Source organism: Phlebotomus papatasi, chromosome 1 (assembly GCF_024763615.1).
Source record: "Phlebotomus papatasi isolate M1 chromosome 1, Ppap_2.1, whole genome shotgun sequence".
Lineage (NCBI taxonomy): Eukaryota > Metazoa > Arthropoda > Insecta > Diptera > Psychodidae > Phlebotomus > Phlebotomus papatasi.
In genome coordinates, this window is record NC_077222.1 from 108,860,320 (window position 1) to 108,884,389 (window position 24,070).

The 24,070-nt window shown below is 34.1% G+C and overlaps 1 protein-coding gene across 1 annotated transcript in view; it reads right to left on the bottom strand.

The window, feature by feature from the left end:
* LOC129799190 (sorting nexin-27) overlaps window positions 1-24,070 on the bottom strand; it is a 34,301-nt gene that overhangs the window by 4,602 nt on the left and 5,629 nt on the right. The window contains exons 2-4 of the mRNA XM_055842870.1: window positions 12,286-12,956; window positions 1,404-1,754; window positions 839-1,017 (exon numbers count right to left, since the gene is read on the bottom strand). Coding sequence (XP_055698845.1) covers window positions 839-1,017; window positions 1,404-1,754; window positions 12,286-12,956 — 1,201 coding nt within the window. The remainder of the gene's footprint in view (window positions 1-838; window positions 1,018-1,403; window positions 1,755-12,285; window positions 12,957-24,070) is intronic.

The window sequence follows — 24,070 nt, forward strand, 5'->3', positions numbered from 1 at the left end:
CATAAAAGTAGCGTACAGGAGAACTTCCTCTTCTTCATTGAAATTACTAATTTTCACTCAAATGACCAAAATGCTTCAAAAAAAAATCATTCATTTGACAACCCGCGTGCCATCGTGACATTGAGCAATTCGAGCAATGTGTCCTGACTAAATCAGCAATTTCGAGTGATTCTAGAAGTTTTAATGAGCAACTTTTCATTTTAACTTTAATGTGAAATTTTCTAGTGTGATAACTCCGTTATACTAGAGTTATTAAGGGCGTGGCTTATTTTTCATGAAGTTTATATACCGAATTGTAGTGACATTTTAAAATGATTGTATTAAACATCGAAAATTTTAAAACTTTAAATATGGTAAGTCATAACTTCTTAATGAAACGTTATATAAAATTCGTTTTGGGCGGAGCCTATTCAGAACACACTGATGACTTAAGCTGAGAGACGACTTAACGTAATTATAATCAAAATAATGATTTGACTAAATTCCTATCAGTTTCCGACTGACTAAGCTGTTTCTCAGCTTAAGCCGAGAGACGGTTAAACGGGCTTCTGACCTAAGGCTTAGCCATAAGGCTTAACTTCTCTAGATCTTATCACTCGAAAATTTTGGAAAATTTGAACTTAGAAATGAACTATTAAGAGGAATTAATATATTTGAATCAGAAGAATTATTTAAATTTGTTGTTATTTTGGATTTTGAGACCTTCGGAAACTAGGTTAAACCTCGTGTCTGAAGACGGTCTTAGGTTAAGCCGTCTCGGCTTAAGTCGTAAGTGTATCTAGAGCATTATATTCCATTCTTGTGAAATATGGATTTAAAGAACAATATTGATACTTACATATGGCGTGAATACTTTGACCCACCGCAATGGTTTATCATTGCGACTGTACTGAAAGCAAAATGCCATTGATTCCTCATCACTCTCCCAGCGAGTGATTGTGTCCCATGTGAGTTCTACTGTCTGAGTCTCAAGAGAACCATCTTCCCGACATGCATGCAGTCGGAAGCTCTTCATTCCTGCAGGAATAGAAATTAAATTGTAAAATTCGCTTTGAATTATTAGAATATCCTCTATACGAAGCAACAAATTTATCTTCTTGCTTCATTTCTCTTCCCACGAATTTTATAGAATTTTGTACTCTTGTACCCAAAACCATTGAGTTAATTACCGAAGAGATTAGCCTATGGGGAGTTTACGCAAATCCCTTATCAGCATATTTGACCATCAACAGAAAAACAGGCAATATATAAATATTTTCCAATTTCGTGCCTCAGAGTTTCTTATCGCAATTTTAATTGGCTTTTACCATTCTCCATTGTTAAAATTGTTTTGCCTTTAAGATTCTCATTTAAATAAAATGTGATCTAAAAAAAATATTGGGAAAATTGTCATATTTACTCACCAACGGATGGCACAACATGCCCATCTTTGCGACTGTCACAGGCGCAATGGGGAAAGACAACGTCTCCGTATCCGGGAAGAGTTCTCGCCAGAGCTAGATACTCGGGCGCTCTCTTGGAATCCTGTAGGGCTTTCAGCTCATACAGACGCCCATCGGCGCGAATATTGCCACGATTAACCTCGTCCACGGCCTGATAGAAGATAAACTTGGTGGCTAGCTCCCCAGCGGGAAGGGTGAGCTCGCGATTAATAGAGAACAGCCATCTCCGGACGCACAGACACGTGCTGGAGGCTGTGCTGTAGTTTTGTACATAAAGCTGATGTGGAATTTCATGTGGCTGCAGTTTTCGTTCTGAATGAAAGAAATATAACTCAATGAATCAAACGTGATCTGAGTAATTCAAGATGTTTCTAGCTAAATATCCAATCGTCAAAAAGCTTGGAAATTAATTAGGAATTGAATTAGGAGGAAGTGGGCCGTTTTGAATTGCCGCAGCTTTGAAATTTGGCTTTTTACTCCTACATATTTTTGAGTGGAACTGAGCCTTATCATAATGTAATTTAGCTTCCTAATTGGTTTGTGAAGCTAAGTCATATCATGGTAATATATCAGTCCCGTTGGAAGTTCGTGAATCTAAACCCGCAAATAATCATGAAGAGGACATAAATTTTAAATAAAATTGTATTTCAAACGTTTTGCAATTCTGAAAGTCCATAAAACTACATAAAAATTCATTTGTTTGTAGCAAACGTATACTGTTATTGTTATTATTGGCGGTTGAAGTGTCAAGAATACCGAAAATTCGAAATGGAAAAACAGCCAGCGCTAAAGCGGCGAATATGGGAACTTGCAATTTAGATTTCCGGTTGAATTTCGAATAGGTATGGCTTGGTTCTTGAGTACATTTGTTTCTTCGAAAGGTTATTAATGACGAGAGCCAATCGGTTTGCTTAGTTCACAGCCGAAGTTTTAAAAATTCGAAGATCGGTTTCGAAAATGAAAGCAAAAATGTTTTTAACAGAAAGACATTTTTACTTTGTAGTGGCTTGTCTTTTCAAAAGGTTATTACTGAACATAGTCATTCATTCATACATACAATGTCCGCTTTGTAATCCGGATGGATTTTTTGAATTTATCGTCTCGAAAATATAATACAAGATTTTTTTTGCAAAATTAGAATAAAACTTTTAAAGAAGATTAAAAAGACATAATTGGAGAAGTCTATTCTATTATACTTCATTTATTAAACAAAAACATCACAGGATAGTTCATTTTCATTGCTGAACACGCACGCATACATAACCTCAAAAGTATTTTAAATGTAACTGTCGAGAACTTGTCCGGATTACGGCGATCCGGATTAGAAAGCGGACACTGTATTATTCATTCGAATCTGGAAGTATGAGAAGACCCATCAGAGCTTTGAGTCAATGCAATGGCGTAGCCAGAATTTTAGGAAGAAAGGGACAAAATTTGCAATTACGTCAGCATTTAAAAACAATATTTTTGGATATTATCCCCCAAAGAAAAGTTTTTCATAACGTTTTAAAGAACGCCAAAGAACAAGTTCTCTTGAAAAATCACACAGAAAATTAATTTTTCTAGGATTTGAAATCTTTACATAATCACTTACAAACTGGTTTTTGAGGAAATTCTTTTAATTTTTTATATATTTTTGCACCGATTTTGATTTTTTGACAGATCTAGACAATTGCACAAAAACGTTCTTATGGATGCGAAAAGCTTTTCTTTGAGGAAATTCCGTTTTCAGCTTGGGATTAATAACACAATAATAACAAATTTCAGTTCGATTTTGATAGTTTTAAGTGATTTGACTAGCTATTAAAAGCTTAAATTGCTTTTTCAAAGGGTAAATAGTAGCTTTTTTCTAGTTTCAGGAAAAGGTAGGGAAAGAGCACTTTGGATCGGAATGTTAAGAGTGTAGTGCCGTGGTTTTTTGAAAATTGAAAATTTTTCTCCAAGTACACGTCCACCTCAGGAAATCCTCCAGTCGGATCGGTCCAGCGAATAGTGAATAACACAGGGTGTTGGCACCAAAAGTATTTATTTCACTTATTGAATTACAACCAGTGATCTCAAGAGAAGTCACTGGCAACTGAACAATTATACTAATTTCGGCAGCCCTTTTATACCATAATCTCAGCTATATAAGACACTGTTCTCCAATCATTGAACCCTATTTTTCTTACTGTTGTTTGCGATATGCCCTTTTTTTATTTTACTATTGGTTGTGTGCTATTTTTGTCTCTATTTTTTGTACTGCACCTGCACCCACGAAATGTGGACATCTCATAAACTATGATCGTAAATTATCTCTGCGCGATGGTCTCTTATTTTTTTTGTCATTCTCCAAGTGAGAATTCCTCCATCGAACTCTTTTTATTTCTCTTTGGGTTTGATCTTCGTCAACTCCCATAAATTATCTTCGCAGAGTGATCCATAGAATATGGATCATTACAAATCATCTTAAATTCCGCCCAATATTCTTACAGAGTGATCCATAAGATTTGGATCACTACATTCCTTTCCCCTTAGAAGAAGGAGGTTCAGGTGTTTCTCTGTTTTCTGTTTTAGGGAAAAGTGTCTTTTACATTACAAATATATCCGAGATTACATAATTGTGTTTACAGTTTATATATTTATGGTTGCTGTTACAATCATTTGGTTTACTTTTTTTTATTATTTATATAGAGGTGTTAGTATAATATATTGAAAATGTTGAATATAAAATTTGGTTAGCATATGATTATGTATTTTTGAAGTATAATGTCTTGAAATTAATGTGTCTCTTTTTATAACTGATTATAAGAGTATGGTTTTCCCTGATACATATATTTTATTAGAAGTATGTGATACTATGTAATATGTATCTAAGGAATTTTATGTAGTTACTGCTTTGTAGTTGCAGCAGAGAACTCGTTTCTTTTCGAATTGAAAGACTTTGAATTTCTACCAAAACTTTCGACTATTGGTTTGGGTCTTCCTCGCTGGCAATTACAGTCATCTTACAATTTGAAATTTTGTCTTTAATCTGCTAACAATACACTTTGCTACTTTAACATTTATTTGAGACTTTTTCATTAATTTTAAATTATTTCATAACAAATTTTCACTCTTCGTTATAATGTTTTTGTATAACTGATATTTGATAGTAATATGTGATAATTTGTTTATAATTTGAAATAATATTTAATTATAAAATTTTTGATTATACATTCTTGTGATAAAAATTTTCCTTTATAATTTGTATATATATATATATAAATATGTCCCGGGGGACCTCCTCCCCCCATAAGAAAAGCATTTATGCTTTCACATATCTATATATATATTTACATTTATGTAAATATTACTCCTGTATACTAATGATTTCAACTATCTCCTTTAATTATATTGAGATTTTGTTTTTCTTTTTTCTCTTTTTTGGTCCGAATTTGGGCAGTTTATAGCGCGTCCATGATTAATCCAGATTATATAGAAACAAAATTAAGCGAATACATCGGATAATTAAGCGATTCTTATTTAAAATTATTGAATTTTGAATTTGCGTACAAACAAGCTTTCATTATATTGTTAAGCTGCGTAGCACTACTTTTCTAAGTAGCATTTCTATTGTAATTCTTTTCGAAAATTGTTTTGAAAACTGTTCCCTAGAGATGCTGATTAGTATGTTTACAGTTATTTAACCCTCACGCATCTTTTGGGATTCTGGGTGCCACTGAGTAATAGTGGGAAAATATAGATGTTCTGGGAAAAACATTTTTTCTAATTATTTAGAAATAATTAAATTCTTGTGGATGATTACAAAAGGACGCGCTTAAATTTAAGACCTTTTTTCTAGAATCCGATTAAATTCTGGGCTAAAATAATCTTGATAAAATGATGAAATGGGCATGCAGGATATAACTGCGATCGAGAAGAGTTTAAGCAGCATATAACTGCGAAGAGTTTAAGGAGGATTTAGTGAATTTTATTTCATTTAAGTGTTGGAGAATAATAATAATAATAATAATATATAATGCTGGCACAATATTCCATGAAGGATCTAGGCCTTGCCATAAGGAGATTTATAGACACTTTTATTTTTTTTTTATACGGGTCAGTCTCATGCCCCATGAAATCAAGTGCAGTGTAGCTTACTGGATGCAATTCGAACATTTAATGCCAAGAAAATTCCTGGTGACCTAGGGGACTCGAACCCGGAACACTAGCATCATAGAGTGAGTGCTCTACCACTTGACCCATTGAGTGCCCATTGAAGGTGTGGGAGAATATATGAAGTTAAATGCTATGTTTGAGTTAATATTTTTCGTAGTCAGGGAATTCAGGGGTAGGTTTTGTTTTTTTTTTGTTTAGCAGAAACATTTTTTAAGAACACAAATGACTCGGATAAGCATGTGAGCAATATTCCGATAATGGAAACGACAATAGTTTTATTATTTTTTTTTCTTGGAGGCTTCCATACTTTTGAAAATTCAAAAAGTATTTGGTAAACTTCTTAAGTCGTCAATTTGTTTCTTTAAGATTTTGAGATGCTTTTCTTTTTTACTAAAAGTTATTAGTATCCTTTTATAGGAAAGTCCATGCAGAAGGCTTGTAATCATTTATTTGTTAAATGGTGTAGAAAACGTTAACAGAATTTACAGGGAACAGATGTTAGCGATGGACGTTATCATTAACTGCTTGGCATCTATTTTATGCAGGAATTCTTTACTGGATATGCAATAAGTTTTGTTTTCTGACTGCAGGAATATTGAATTAAAGTATCATCTTTTACGATACACTAAATCTATATCTTGCATCTGAGTCCAGTAATTTCTTTCAAAAGTGTTGAATACACTATCATGGTCATTGGTTAGTTATTATTTCACGAAAGGGTGCGTGACGTGGGTAAACTTTTTTAAATTGTATATACGGGTTTTCTCCAATACAGTACGTTAATTGAACTGTTCTGTCTTCAAGGTAAAAAATAGTAATATTTTCGGGTAACTGATTTCATTTATTAGTTATTGATTAAGATTGAAGCAAAAATTCTTATGTGTTATGTTTTACTGAAATTTTTATATAATTTAAGAATTTTTGTTACATTGTATAATTGCAAACTTAGCTCTTGATCTTGATAGTTTTGAATATTTTCGCAAATATGAGAAATATTTCTGTATAAATGTATTTTTTTTTAGCTTCAGATACGAATCCGGACTTTATATTGAAAATCTTTAATTTTTATATGACTTCATATAATATATGAAAATGAATTTAAAAAGCATTGTACCTTACAGTACTTCCGGTTTTTAAAACAAATAAAAGAAGATGACAAATATTTTCAAATAAAGCTTCACTTTTACAGGTGAACTTTTTTACTGCAATTCAATTTAATATTTTATTATTATTGTTGGAAACGAGAGCGCTAACTGGCGAATGAATTTAAAAGTTTGTTATTGTAATTGTCAGGAGGCGTCGACCTCGATGCAGACCCAGGACAAGGTGGCTGAATTAAATTCAGAATCTTGCTCTGGAGCGCCTTTGGATCGAACCTAAACATCTTCCTGAAGTGGCGCAGGGTCAATTAGTGTGGGCTGCTAAATTGGATGTCATGGACTCGCGACCATAATAGGGATAAGCGGTTGAACATGATGATGTTGATGATTATTATTATTAATTTTTGGATAGGTTTAACTGTTGCTTGGGAGAAGATCTAGCTAAGTCTTTAGTCAGGAAAAAGAGTTATTTGACTTCGTAGGTTAATTTGAAGAATTTCAGTATGGCGATAGAATGAATTTTGTTAACTAAATTACAAGTTGTAAACTCGTAAAATAGCTTGAGATTTGTGGAAGTAAACGGTGTCCATTTGAGATTTAAGTATAAGAATTGAATTATCTAGTCTGAAGAAATGAATTGAAATGTGGGTTTATGTTGTAGTGACAATCAACGCGCAAACTAGTTACTCAGTCATTGAGTCAGTCGCCATTCTGTTTCAAGTCATCGGAGTTCATCACGAGTGAATCCAATAAATCCCTTGATAAAAAAACAAATATAGCTCACTAACTCTTGAATTTATTTGACCCAGAGGACTTGGTCCTTAATAATTTTTATTATTGAAAGAAATGTCACACTTTAGATTTGAAAATACATTTGATCTTAGAACTCTTCTCACAAGAGAGAAATTAAAACGGTATTACTTAAATCTGAAATTCGAATATAAGTTAGCTATAAATAGGAAATTTCTTTTTTTTTTTAAATATACTTTATTAAAATAAAGTGATTGAAGACTTGTGAAGTATCAATTCTTACTCACGGATTGCAAGAGTCTTCGCAACATCCGGACATTTTTGAATGCTTTAATAGTTTTGCTAGTGTTGCTAAAATCTTTGGGAGAGATTTTTTAAAAGTATATTTATTTCAGTTAGAATTAAATAGAGTTCTCGGAAAGGTAAAATGTCTTTAAGTTTTCTGTAACAAGAAGAGGTTTTCAAATGTGAAACTTCTTGAGAGGGTTAGTGTTAAAAATATTGCTTTGGTATTGTTTGATTCCTGATTTGTTCTTAAAATGTTCACTACACCATTGGAAATTATCAATTCTTCCATTTGCGACGGCGGAATTTCCATTTTTCAGACCCGAAACTATCTTTAAAATTCATATTTTTGTAAGGCTTGAGTATTTCTTTTTGATTTTGGCTGTAGAGTTGTTCATGATTATAAGATTTTAATTGATGTGGATTTTTTTGAAAATTTGAATTGGGGTGATCGTAAGAGGACATGTTTAAGTCCTTATTAATTGCATGAATATTGGAAGCTTTAGGTATCTGTTTGAAATTTTCAGTTATGAAAGCATCTTTCATGTGGTTTTCAACCTTTTCAACAAACAAGTTTCTTATGTTTTCAATTGTTTCATTTTCTTCAATTTGTTCCTCTAAGAAATTCTTGTCAAATATTTTCGTAAATGCATTGAATTCTTCGTTATACGTTCTTATTTGCTTAATATTATTCTGTTTTTCTATTTTACGGAGTTTTTCATCAATATTCATTTCATTTTGGATATTAGTTTTCATTTTATTTTTATATTTTGTTTCATAGTTTTCATCTGATAAGAATATCTCAGGTATTTTAAAATTGTCGTTAAACTTAACAATGGTGTTTAAATTTCTGAAGAAAACTTGTCTGTCGTCCATATCTACAATTGCATTTAATTGAGATAGGACATCATACCCAATTATACCATCATATATAATGTTGTGTCCAAAAGGTAGAATATTCACTGTTATATTAAAATCAGGCGAATGATCGTTAAACCACATTGAAAGGTTAGCTGAACCGATTGTTTCAATAGATCCTTCGGTAATTCCAATATATGGAAGTAATCTGGTATTTTCATTTAAACAATCTGCTTTTATAAGAGAAGATCGAGTACCAAGATCAATTAATAAGGTTAGGGGTGCATAATTTCTTGAATCTGTACAATAGACTTCGATGAGTGGTACAGTTTCTGCATTGTTGACTGAAGAGATGGAATTATTAATAAATTTTTCTGGCCGTTCATTTATTCTTGGGCTGTCAACGCTTTCCCAAGCGGCCGGGATGTGTTTAAAGACATCTCTCATTGTAAGGAATAAAGGAAGAATGACAATGATCGTCTTCGAAATATTTTGGTGGGTAATATTCTTCACTCAGATGTTCGAAAGCCATATAAGCCCCTATTGTATTTCTTTTGGGGTTGCTTGGATAGAACGGTGTGTGACACCGTGTTGGGTCTACCTGGCTACTTCTTGGTTGATCATTGTTATAGGGGGATACTCGTTGATTAGAGAGATGGTTTGAAATATTTCTGAACGGAGTTTGTGGAACGAAAGCATGATTGTTTATATTCCCGCTTCTGTAATTGGGTTGATATTGGGACTCAATATTGTTCCCCGTCATTCTTGGTAGGAATGACCTTGGATACATACTTTCAGCGATGTGTGGGTAAGAATTCCGAGTGTAGTTATTATTGTAACGGGTGACTCCAAAATTTGGGGACATATTCTGCCGCGGAATTTCGTTACTTTTGTCAATCTCGTTAATTGAATAACCCGCTCTTCTAAGACGATTCTCAGTTAAAACAATCGCGTGTTGTAAATTATCCGTCTTTTCAGCACGTATTAAAATTCGTATCTCTGGGTCAGCTATTGCATTTGTCAATGTTTCAACTGCAAGAGCATTGAGAGACGTTTTAATTTTCTCCGGGATGTTTTGTTGCCCAAATTCAGACGCATATGCATTGATGGCAATATTGAGACTTTTTTGAATTCGTTGCGTGAATTGCTTGAATGTCTCTTGGGATTCCTTCTTACATGTGTATAAGTTTTCCCTTGCCTCATCTATCCCTATACTTCTATAAATAGTATTCAATATGTAACCTTTGAGTTGGTCATATTTGTCTAACACACTATTATCATTGATTTCATCATATATTTCTACACTCATTTTACTAAGTAATAATGACGTGAAATATTGATCCATTTTTGGATCTTTTTCTATATTGTATAGGGAATAGGTAATGTCCGCGTTCTTAAAGAATAATTGTATCGACTTACGCGTGAGCTCTGGAAAGGCTGCCACACGTTGATCCAGCCGCATGAAGGGTGCTCCGTTCTTGAAGTCTTCCTGCATGTTGGGGCTTGGTGTATGGAACTCTTCTTGAAGAATATCAGTTGTCTGCTTCGACTCTGTAGTTTCTTCAGGAAGAGGGCTCACTGGTTCTTCCAAAGATGACGTTGGAGACTGACAATGTAGCTCTGGCTCTTTCTTTGGAATGGGGGTGCGATACATGCTTCGTCCGGGCTGAATCTCGGAGTATTCCCAGAAGGCGAGTTTTTCAGGAGTTTTTAGTCTCTCCTCCTCAGATTCCTTCTGGTCAGAGGGATTTTCCGCTGGAAGGCTTATCTGGCTGGGAAGTAATTCCTTCTCAGTGCTTCTCTTTCGGTTTTCCTCTGCAAGTTCCTGCTCTTGAACGACGTCACACTCAATATTTCTATTGCGAAGTTCAAGAATTTTTGGCTCAGTGGGCATCTACGTGCTGATGGGCCCTTGGGAGCCTCTGGTCTTCCTGTCTATCGGTTCGTTGTCCTCACGGGAGCGATAAGGTATTTTAATCACTTTAATCACTTCCCGGGCGAAAACACCAATGTAGTGCCGTGGTTTTTTGAAAATTGAAAATTTTTCTCCAAGTACACGTCCACCTCAGGAAATCCTCCAGTCGGATCGGTCCAGCGAATAGTGAATAACACAGGGTGTTGGCACCAAAAGTATTTATTTCACTTATTGAATTACAACCAGTGATCTCAAGAGAAGTCACTGGCAACTGAACAATTATACTAATTTCGGCAGCCCTTTTATACCATAATCTCAGCTATATAAGACACTGTTCTCCAATCATTGAACCCTATTTTTCTTACTGTTGTTTGCGATATGCCCTTTTTTTATTTTACTATTGGTTGTGTGCTATTTTTGTCTCTATTTTTTGTACTGCACCTGCACCCACGAAATGTGGACATCTCATAAACTATGATCGTAAATTATCTCTGCGCGATGGTCTCTTATTTTTTTTGTCATTCTCCAAGTGAGAATTCCTCCATCGAACTCTTTTTATTTCTCTTTGGGTTTGATCTTCGTCAACTCCCATAAATTATCTTCGCAGAGTGATCCATAGAATATGGATCATTACAAATCATCTTAAATTCCGCCCAATATTCTTACAGAGTGATCCATAAGATTTGGATCACTACAAGAGATGTGTTCGATATTTAGTTGAAAGTATAAGCCTCAAAATATTATTTGGTATTTTTGTGTATGCTAATACATTAGTGATCCATTTTACTATATTTGTGCATTTGAGTTTTAAGTTTTTTCAATAAATTAATAAAAAAGTAGATGTAATTGCAACTATGTGCACTTTACCTCGGATCGTCACGAATTCAATCAGGTGTTTCACGGAAAATTGGTTTTATAAATTAAATTTGAACTAATGCACTGCTTTCTTGTAACAGTTAAATGGTAAAAAGTAGCTAATATTTTTTTTAAAATTAATTTGAATTGGTGCAATAATATGATAGTACCCTGACGATCCGAGGAGCACTGCCAATTGCTGGTGCTCTTCCCTTATGCCAAAAGATGCTTGAATTTTCCTGTGAAACTTTCTTCTGAAGGAAAATTACAAGTTTTCGATTTAGTGTCATGCTTTTGTTCCTTAATTTTTTTTAATGTCGTCTAGAGTAGATAGGGTAGCGGCCCCTCCCTAACGCTTCTTCTCTACGTCCTTTATCTAACTTTCCTTTACTAAATCATTGAGTAACTACTGTGGTATCTTTTCAATGTGGTATTTTCTAAGTTCTTAAAATTTCTCGCCAGATTTTTTTCAGTATTCGAAATTAAATTTGATTTTTCGAACATCAATTATAGTTTTTCGAAATAAGAAGCTATGTTTATCCGAAACAATTTAAGATAAGAAAGGAGTAATCACTAGGGGAATTCTGTAATAGTACGACAATGTCATGACAAATATAAAAATTTTCATGGGATAAAGTAGGAAAAAAATGATCGAAAATCAGATTCATATCAGTTAGGTTAAGATGGGGTAATTCGGAATCAAGTCTATTTTGGAATTTTGTGATTTTCTGACTGTTTCGGATGGGAAAAGAGGAAAAGAAAACCACGAAGAAGTACAAGACTTTGTTAGGAAATCTTAAAAGTCCTACCCCGTTTTACTTTTACTAGGAGATTCATAGAGCTCCTTGTGATGAGCATTCGAAATTCGAAAATCACTGGGCTTCATTGAACAGATTAACTCAGTAATATTCATAAACTAAAATGAATGGTGTATTCTTACCAAAATTGTACTCGACAATTTCGAAGAGATAGAAATACTGCTGAATGTAGGATGTGAAGTGAGCTCGTTGCACTAAAATGTCCCAAACAGTCTGTGCATTGGCGGATTTTCTAACGGATACCGTCACCACTTCATGATCTGGCAGCATGACTTTGATGTCGACTGGTGATGCTGACAGATCATCTTCGTTGTCCGTTAGAAATTCCTGAACAGCCTCACTCTCTGCAATCACCCGTACAGCACAAACTTTCTCAAGATACTGCTCCAGGCCACGTCTTCGGGCATCCAATTGTTGTTCACTGAGCTGAAATGGCCATTTACTGGGCAACTTAGGAAAATTGAAGCCTGTGAATTCCTTCTTGAGTGATGTGTGCAAATTCGAAAATTCCCGGTAACGCCGTGAACACAGTTGCCTTCCGGCCATGTGAATGTTGAACACGACAAAGCGTTCACCATTGCGTGTTACCACATTGTAGTCAGGAATACTAATTGGCAGAGAGCGCTTCTCCGAGTAGTCAATATAGGAATATCCACCCGGATCTTCCTGCGGTTCTAGCCTTTCCGCCTCCTGCTGTGTCACCGAAATCACCGTGAGTGTGAGACAGTCTCCTCCTGATTTTATCAGATCCACCACTTGCTTATGTGTTGCTCCCTCAACATTCACATTATTCCTGGTGGAGAAGAGAGAATTTATTAATTTCCTTTCATCCCGAACAGTAGTGTACCTATTGAGGTGCAGGGTGTAATATTGAAAATTTTCTCAACTCATTTTCCTCCTCTTTCTCGTCTTCTATCTCAATCTCCTCTACGAAGTGTGGTACTGGTGTTAATTGAAAGTACGTTGTGAATATACAACGTTGCATTTTGTATTTGATAAAAACACTCAAGAAGAGACTTTTCCCAAGGAGGAAAAATGTTGCACACACCACAAAATCATTCAACAGACTGGAAATTGAATTTTCTAGCCGGATAGAAAATAAAGAAAAAAAAGTCTACATATATCTCACTGTGAGAGACGCCAGGGTGGAAACTGAGGTGATTTTAGAAAATTAGATACAGAGAAGAAAATTATGAGTGTGTTTACTTCTTTTTCCCGGAATATTGTAAATTTATCTGCAGAGACATGAGTGATATCTTGACAATCTTATCTCAATTTACTATTTCTCCATACGGATTTTCTCTTAAGAAATTCTACACACTTTGGCACGGACAAGGTCTTGGGTTACCTGTATTTAAAGTGCCACAGCGACACTGGAGAGTGGTAGAAGACTTTGTTGAATGCTAGACTGGGAGATGAAATTCTCATTAAAATTGCCATAAGTGTTAGGACTTACGTACACTGAGAAAAGTACTTTAAATGAATTAACCTAAAATGAGTGTTGAAACTACTCCGCCCGGAATGATACTTTACCCTCAATTCTTACATTTAGTGTTGAATCAAAGTTCATTTTTTTAAATGAGTGTTATGACAAGTCAGACTAAGGCTTGGCTAAACTTCCATCATGCTTGATGCATATAAGTGTTGGTACAAGCCTCATATTTCTATGACGAGACTAACGCCAACGCTTAAATAAGTGTTCATCGAGCGTTCCATAATCACTCACTGAGAGAAATCCGAAAAAGTTAAAATAATTTATTTTACCCTGCAGTATTGATCCGAAATCGGTGTAAATATTATGCTTTTTTGGTGTATCAGGGGTTAAATTTCCCCTTTTTCATGCAAATTTTACCCTTGAAAAGGTTTAAAATTAACATTAAAAAATGTTGATATATTTTTACACCTAAAAAATGTTTAAGTTATGAGGAAAAAAAGTTAATCGCACCCCCATTTTATCTCAGTGCTTACGAGTGTTGCAGGAACACTTGTGTTTGTGAGTATTCCATGAACATTCGTGAGTGTCTCATGAACACTTGCGAGTGTCCCATGTACACTTATGAGTATTACATGAACACAACACTCATAAATGTTCCATAAACACTCAGGTAGTGAGTGTTCCTTGAACATTTGCAAGTGTTCAATGAACACTATACTGAAGCAAAGCTCAGTGTAGCACTTCACTGTTTATCAATTTCAATGTTAAAATTCATCTCGGCTGAAGTAGATGCTAAAATGTTTTCGATTTAAGGTCCTCGAGCAATTAAGGTCATAAATAAATTTAAAAAACAAAGAAAAAAGTACACAAAATAGTAGTTGTCAAAAAAAGAGAATTTGATGACCATGTCACATATGAGATTAATATTAAGATTAATACTTTCTGAACTGCGAGAATGGCAAAAAAAAGATAGCAATTGTTTTATCTTGCTTCTCTCTCACATTTCCCCTCTGCGTACGAAGTTGGCAGCACTACATAGCTCGAAAACTGACCGAATCACAGTTGGCACGCATGGAAAATTGCTCGTGTGCCTGTAATACGATTCAGAAAGCAATTAATACGAACAGTAATATCTTACTCATCGTATTAATCCACTAGAGTGTACTTTTTCTAACACACGTGATATTCCATTTGAAATTGTGCATATATATACCTCTCTCTCCGGCTTTTCTTAATATTAATATTAATCTTATATGTGACACCACGGTGAAACTCTCCTCTTAATTAAATTCACGTAAATCACATAATATCAAAAAAATAATAAAGAAAGCGGCAGGGAACACAATTTCCACAATAAGGCTTTTATACACACTCAATAAGTGTTGAACTAAGCCTTAGATATTGTAACGAAATTGGCTAAGTGGTAGAACACTCGCTGTATGATGCAAGTGTCCCGGCTTCGAATCCCCTTAAGGTTATCCACGGGGCATGAGACTGACAATCCCGTTCCTGTATAATAAAGAATAATAATGGATGTTTCGAACTCCCCTTGCGAGAAGATCTAAGTTCCTTTGTAGAACGTTGTGCATTATTATTATTATCATTATTATTATTAGTGTTGGAACAAACCTCAAGCGTAATACTAAGCCTTATCTGAGGGTTGGTTAATTCGAGTGGTAATACTCAACCTTCTCTCTTACTCAGTGTGCATATAAATCAAAGAGGGGCAAAGTCTGCCTCTCTGCTGTTCTGGGTACTTTATAGCGAAAAACACGCGTTACTCTCCTGAATTATAGGCTTAAGTGTAAAAGCTTAAACCGAAGCCAATTTCTTGCAAGTTCTCAGTGTCTCAGTTCATTATTAGTAGAAATGAATTCAATGGCTATTCTCCTCAAAATTATTATCCCTGAATCTGGCTACTGAACTTATTGAACTTTGTACAACTGCATGCTATATTAATATATTTTATTTGCCCTGTTTAACCTAGTTTATAACTCGAAATCAAGAGCTTTATGTAAATTGCTTTTTCTCTTTCTCTCTCCCTCACTTTCGCTCTTGCTCTTTAGAATTCGAGCAAAACCAATTTATGAACTCTAACAACACTCATCCTATTTTGAAGTTGTTGTTAAGGGAACATGAATATCATATCCACAATTTATGTTTATTATGAACAAATAGGATGGAGTTCATAAAGAAAAAACTTCATAAAAGAGCTTTTCAAACATTTCACTGTGATTTACTTTTGGATAAACAATTCAGCTTGAGGGAAAGCATGAGTATCATAATTTTTCTGTTACTATTTTTCCTTTCATCTGTTTTTTTTTTTGGGTTTAATCATAAATTACCCTTATAAAACACTCCACTATCAATAATTTCTTATCATTTCTGCGCAAAAGAAGGTCAAAAAAGAAGTGCAGATGGTGCAACAGTTTGTCTAACAATACATTTCTCATCTTTTCAGGTGAAAATCCCTATATCAACATTTTCCAATGTTATTGGAGAAAAAGGATGATGGTGTTGGAAAAATAATTTTCTGGTAAGTTGAATTTTCTTTTACTTTTGGTACCTTCTATTTTGCTGCTCTTGCAATCGATGGATACGTGCTTGAAATTCAAGGCAGTGCATATAATTGTAACCAAGCATTTTCTTGACACTCTCAACAAGATTTTCTTTACGACTAACAAAATTCTTTTAACTCTCACATGCAATAAGTCAACTGAGAAAATAGGTTTCACGTTAAAAGAAAATTGCTTTGAGTAAACTATTGACAGACGTTGATCACTCTAACGACGTTTCACCACAAATGTCTCCTTGTTAATTCTCTCTCACAATTTTTATTTATCGTTCATGAAGGAAGTTATTAAATTATACCGAAAATATATTTATGTACTATCAAAAGTCTTCCATATCAGTCTGTGAGAAATTTTCTTTCCTCTCACAGTATGAAGGCTCTTTTGAGAACATAAGACACGGAGTCACTGTACAGACTATGATGTGGAGCACATTATGAGACTCCCATCACTTTTCTCTCCCTCAGACACACTGTTGTGTCTCCTTTGGTCTTTATCGCATCAACCATGGGTTTATTGAGACAAGACTTTGGGAAGATTGAGGGGTTTTTAAGTGCTCGTTAAGTGTGTGTCGTCTACAAAGTTGGAAAGCCTCAAATTCAATTTATCAATTAAGACAGTAATATTTCCCACATTTACATTAATTTCATGTCAAACACGAATATCACTCAATTTTATCGCAAAATAAAGACACAGGGGCAATTGTTTTAATATTGAACCGAACTCTAGGAAAAATAAAGGAGGAGATATATTTCTTTAGGGAGAATCGACTTATAAGGGGGTGTCATTGAAAATCGAAAAGTGATATCTCCTTACCGTTTAGCTTCTAACACCGTAAGATTCAGTAACGGTTGGGACCGCTACAGATGTTTTTAGAATTTCAATACCTTTCAAATAAGTTCAACTTTGACTAAATCGGTTGAGAAATAAATTTTCTAGTGTGGTTTAACATGTACTCTGAGGGAAAATTTTCAAATAAACGAGTGTAGAAATGAGTGTTGAAACAACCCCACCCGGAATAAGACTCGAGTGTTGAATCAAAGTTCATTTTTTAAAAAAGTGTTGTGATAAATCGCACTGATACTTAGGTAAATTCCCATCATGCTTGAGCTTATGAGTGTTGGTATAAGCCTTATATTTCTATGATGAGGTTAACACCAACGCTCAAATAATTGTTCCAAGAATACTTGTGAGTCTTCACTGAAGCAAATGGGGATCTCATTGGCGCAATAGGCAAGAGTATTGGCTCTTGAGCAGATCAGATCTCTGACTCGACTCTCAAAGTTGTGAGTTCGAGTCCCGCCCGGTGCATGCAACTGAATGTCTGATTTAGACAATTTTCACATTTAACAATAACGTAATATAATGCACTGCCTTCGCCCAACAACTCCGGGAGCATGGAAGAAGCATCCACACCACCGGAAGGCGCTCCTGGGTGGTTTACAATGGACTTAGCCAGATTCTTCCACTACGAGAATTGACATTGTAATTGTACAATATATCTCGATACGATTAATAACTGAAGGAAATTTCAGCGCAGCACTTCACTGTTCCTCAATTTCAATGCAAATTTCGACTCGGCTGAAGTATATCCTTAAATGTATTCAATTTAATAATATACTTCAGTTGAGATGATCTTCGATTGACAATTTTCATACACAATATGTATTCAATTCAATTTCCCAGATGTATTACTAATCCTTCTGGATCTCGTTTCCACGACGAAGTTTCTGACCACCCAATCAAATCTCACCTAATAGAAATGAGCTTAAGAATGTTTCGTGAAAACGAATGCATAATATGTGAATGTCTCGCGATTAAATACCTCGAGTTCAAAATGAAGGAATAAAAGTTAAAATAATTTAAAGAGATTAATAAATATAAAGAAATGAAAAAGGAAATATAGAGAAATTTAAGAAAAAAAAAACAAAATTTGAACAAAAAGGTTTTTATATACACTCAATAAGGGTTGAAACAAGCCTTAGTCATTCATACTCGATGAGGCTTGAGACTAATCTCATGAGTGTTGGAAAAAAGCCTCGAGCGTAATCCCAAGCTTCATCTGAGGGTTGGTCAATTCGAGTTTTGGATTTTAGTTGTTCCAAAATATTTTGAATGATAAGAAATTAGAACAGTTAAGCCATATGGCTAAGCCTTAGGTCTGAAGCCCGTATAAGTCGTCTCTCAGCTCATCGTAAGGTCTGTCAAGGCCCTTAGCCTTTGGGCCCTTTGTTGCTTTCTTGCTAGTTTAGAATCCAGAATACATATAAAGTCACTCTCAACAGAAGTTTCTTTAAGAACTTATTTATAGTTTTCTCTCCCGACGTATATGCTTAAGTTTAAATCTGCTTGAAAGTATAGTTTTTAAGCGTCTTAAGCAAGTGATTGTTTAAGTTATGCTGGGAAAAGCTACAGAGAGGTGTTGAGCTTCAGCTGCAGATGTGTTCTGCACACAAATTAGAATTATCACACGACGAATTTAGTTAGGAGTCAGAGTCATGAGTTAAAATATAACTTTAACAACTCTATGTATAAAGCAAATTTATTCATTTGGAAGCCAGAATACAAACTAAAAGCAATTGGTTTTGACACTATTTTCAGTGATACTTATCTTATATGACTATCTATTAAACACTAATGAATATTGAATTATAATTTATGTTGTCTTTCATGAACTTTGATGCAGTGATTAGCCCCTGGCGAAGAAATTGAAAGTTAGTGTTGACTGTACTTTAAATCTTTCGCAGTTGCACGACACAAAACGGGTTTTTTGAGCTTTGTTTTTCTTATGTTTCTTTTGGTATTTCTCTGTAAAAGTGCAACTCATTGCCCAATTAACAATCCACTCCCACTTCAATGGAGAACATACTGTTTGATATTTCATTGGTGTCATTTATAGCTAAATACTCCATTATAAAACATGCAAAATACATAGCGTCATTATGTAAAGAAAAGTTTGCGAAAATGACTGATGATAATGGCAAAGAAAAAAAATTAAAATATCCCGAAAAAGACCTCAGAGATAGTGATAAAAATGGCAAATGACGCAAATGTCTGAAGTAAAATAACTGAAAAGATTCAGCTTCTTGAAAAAAAAAAAAAAACAGAAATGATGATTAAAATATGGTATAAAATGCATTAAGGTCAGTACTAATTGGAATGCGGAAGAAGTTACTTGAATTGATTTTTACAGACACATTCAACATGTCCTCTAGAACCATCGAACACTAAATTTTTCTTGTTCTTATTAAATTGGATTTCTTAATGTACCTATCGGAGTGTGAAATTAATTCCTTTAGCTATGTTATAGACACTTTCTTAGCAATGAGGAAAGGGATCAGGACCAATGGATACCCAGCATTAAGCTTAAATGTTCACACAAATTACTCGGCTGGCAATTAAAGAGCTACTAAAGAGGTGGCATTAGGAATCTTGAGTTTTTTTTTAGGGAAGGATACTCGGAAATGTTCTTTTTTTTCCTTGATATCATTTAGAATGATTACACTCAAGTGATATTAACTTGTCTTGTTGAAATGAGAGGATAATTTGGGGTTTAAGGTCAGAATTTATCTGCTATCCTTTTACTTACGATCTCTTCTTTTATTGAAGTTTTCGAATGAAGGATAATAAAAGTTTAAAGACTGAGATTAATTTTTAAAAGGACGAGAGAAAACCCTTTTGTATCTTGAAAGAGTATTTTGGTAGATATAGAGAATATAATTTCAATTTGAATAAATAATTCAAGCATGAAATGAATGTTTTATAGCATAGGTTCTTTAAAATTTAAAAGTTCATCCAGAACCATCGCTGCAACTGAAAAGTTCCAAATAGCATATCGCACGTTTGCAATTGTATTCCACATACTAAAAAAATCCACAGGATACGCCATGGAACAATTGATGAAAGATTGATTAGACTTTGTTTCATTTAGCTTAGAGGAAACCGAAATATTTATAATTTTGAGCGATTTATATGAAAGATATTTAGGAGAGCTTTAATAAATTATTTTTGTGAACTTTGAGTCATTTAAACCGAATTTTGAGTGCTGGAAAATAGTCAAAGCTGCTGTAGGGAAAGTACTCTCCCATCGAACGTTCATGCCTTCCAATAATGTGAATTTCTTTTACTTTTCCTAAGAGATTTCCATATGATTTTTACATAATTATCAATAATTGATAATAATCTAACTAATATTTAATAGAAATATGTAGGGGAGACCGGGGAGGTTTGGGACAGGGGTAATGTGGAACAAGGCGATTTTTTCAATTAATTTTTGAAATAAATGGGATTTAACCATTACTGTATCGTAGGCAATATTAAGATGTATCTTGACTAAAACAACATGAACATTTTCATGTTCTATGAACATTTTTTTTTAAAAAATTGATAAAAATCGTATATTTTGACATCTCAGTTTTGCTCTTTGTATTTTATATCAGCGATATATAATCAAAACTTTTTTATTTCATTAGGTAGCAGTGTAATCTGGGAACATATTTTTATAAAAGTTTCAGATATTATACGCTCTTGTTTTTTACATAAAGGTTTTAAATACCAAAACTACACGTGGGGATGTTTGGGACACCTGAAAGGAGATGAATGGGACGTTGATTTTCGACAAGATTGTAGGTGGTATGCAATTGTTTATTGTCAAAATGAAGAGTAATGCCTAGTTTCTACTGGAAATCTCCCTCTTGTGCAAAGTTTACCAGTGGAGCAGATTTCTCTAACTACAGGGACAATTAAACCATCATTGTCTTGGGAATCAATAATTCCTTCTCAGAGGATATTCGATCTTTGCCCAATCTAGTTAAAAACTATTTTTTTCGAAAATTTCTCGAACAAGTTCTCCAGAAAAGGCAAGGCGAGAGATAATTCAGAGAAATAATGAGAAAACAGGTACAATGCAGTTGTCGTAAAATCAAACAGGAATCCATCATTGAGTTCAAAACTAAGAGTTGCAAGAAAATCTACTCGCCTGAGGAATTTGATAATCATGATTCCAATATTTAGAATAAAATAAAGAAAAGAAAGGTAGATGGAAAATAAGAAGAAAATACTTTAAATAATTGATTGACAATAAATGAGTCTATAAATAAAATTGATATTAATTTCTAACACTCAGAAAAGAGCTCTGTAGAAACAGTTCTTAATTTAGCTCTTGAAATAAGAACGGGCATTTGTGTCTTGGGTTAAAGACTATTTTACTTGAACGAAAGCATTTATTTTAAAACATGCTTTGGCTCTAGAACGTATAGTCTTTGAATTTTCAAAGATTAAAAAGAATGTCTCTGAAGGAATTTTAAGCACCGAGCAGGTCTTGGAGCAAAGCATAACGAGCTTTGATTCCAGTATCATATTTTCTCTGCTGTATCGCAACAATGTTGACGTACTCTCACAAATAATAAACGCAATTGAATTTCACGTTTTTTTATTGAACTATCACTGTATGCATTTTTAATCTATTGTATTTCACATTCCCTATTCTTTTTTATTAAAATCTAAGCGAAATTGATCACTTTTTGTCCAAATCAAGACTCACATTTAGAAAACCTTTTTCCATCTGACTATCGATGAGCGAGATGCCCGACATGTTTACAATTTTTTTTTCACCGGAACCATCTTGCAAAAATCTTTTAAATTTTTCACTATATAAGATTTTTAAATAAAAAATCACTGTTGCACAACACTCCAGAGGCTCGAGCGAGCTTGTGAACCACAATGTTTTGTTTTTCAGAAAAAATTTTTTTTGTATTTTTCGAGCAATAATTCACTTAATTTTCACATATTCTTGTCGGCACTGTATTTTTTTGAACCACAAGACACTTCACTACTCGTAAAGGCTTCTTCCACAATTTTCACTATAATTTTATTAAGAAAACTCGCGAAAACAATCACCACTTTACGAATTAATTGCACTGTAAAATATTTTGTCTGCCATTTGACAGCACTGGAAGCCACTGAAAATTTTCTAGTGAGACGGTACTGCGCTGAAGACACGCCAGCTTTTGGTTGATCTGTTTTAGAACACAGCTCTTAATTCAAAGCACGACATGTTTAGGTTGATTCGGCTCTTAAAATATTCTTACAGACAAGAGCTGTATTTTTGCAAATCCCATACAAAGTTAGAACTGCCCTTTTCTGAGTGAAGTGTAAATAAAAGATGAAACATTTTTATTTCTATCAGAAATATTTTTAATCTTGTATTTAAAATTAATTAACGTGTTTCAGTAATACAAATTATTCGAGAAAAAACGCGTCCCAAACATCCCCTTTTGCGTCCCATACTGCCCCATAACGGGGAGGTTTGGGACAAAGCGTCAAGTAAAATGTTTTATCTTCTCCAAGAAAACTCAGTTGTTTTCCAAGTTCTATCGAGTACTTTTTATAAAGTCAATACCCATAAGTATCCTATAGACCGCATAAAATTGTAATACACTATCGTGGTTTTTTGAAATAGTGTCTCAAAGTCAAAATATGAAAAAGTGTCCCAAACCTCCCCGGTCTCCCCTAAGTCTCTTTTGAAAAATAAAAGAAAATTCACATTATTCGAAGGAATGAATGTTCGAAGGGAGGGTACTTTCCCCTATCAATGTTTATGCTAAACGTACAATAATTTTTGTTTTGTAAACATGTTTTTGACATTTCAATTAGAGTGAGCGAGATCTAGATCTAGTCGTATCGCTCACACTCATAGGAAATTTTGGAAACATATTTATAAAAAAGAGTTATTGTGCGCTGGCCATTAGAATGAAATAAATAAATTTTCACTTAGACTTTGATATATAATACTTGAAATTATCTCTGGATAAAATACGTAATTCAATGATCAAGAAAGACGGTTAATCAAGAAAGTTTTAATGGAAAATTGAAAAATGTCTGTCGTGTTGGAAGATTGATTGGATCACTTTGCTGATTGCACATAGAAATTCAATTTTCTTCACTTGCACATCCTAAGAATCAATATATAAAATCTCGTTTTGTGTATTGAGATTCATCTCACAAACTGACCTAACCAACGTACCATCAATTAACATACTCCACTTTGAGCTTCCACGTAAATTGGTTCTCTCTTCACCACCAATCTGACAATTCAATTCTATATACAGCGTACCTAAAAGAATTCTAAACAGTAAAAGACGTCTTGTATCTTTGCTGACAGTGTAAAATTTCCACTGTGAATTGAATATATGGCAAATTTAATAATTTAGAGAAGGCAATGTGAAAATGTTGTCACAATTTCTTGCTAAAATTCCCACGAAGCTCTAACTCTGAGATAGAGAGAGACTTCTAAAAAGAACAGTCAATTAAGTTTTGTTGTGTCTTGGGAAAAGGAAAATTTTGGGTCACAGAAAAAGGCTGAGATTAGATGAGTTTGAATATAAAGTAAAAAAGTTGAAGGTGTTTTTGAGGGGGTGTGAGAAGTTAACAGAATAAAAAAAATCATAACTGAGAGAATGTTCTTGCTAAAATAAGACTTCAAGAGACTTTTCTCGTCAATATTACATGGCAGATGTGCAAAAATATATTTTGCGTTTTTGGCGGAAGGAAAATTCCTCAACTTCCTTCCCCAGTTTTCTCTCCATCATCATTTCCCGCCTCTACAAAGTCTCATGGTAAAGTCTGCATGGGAAGACAAAAAGACATTTTTGTCGCCACTCTTATTTCCTCCTTTACCTCTTGGTCTCCTTTGAAAATTTGAAGATATAACTTTTATTCTCTTTGTCATTCATGGCACGAAAGAAAGGAAAAGTGTTGTATAACTCTCCACTGAAGAAAATAGCTAAAAGAAAATTGTCCAAAAAGGGAGGATTTTTGCAACATTAAAATCATTTTCTGGGGGGATTTAAATGATTTGCAGGAAGAGCACAACATTGTATTATTTTTAGCATTTGAAAAAGT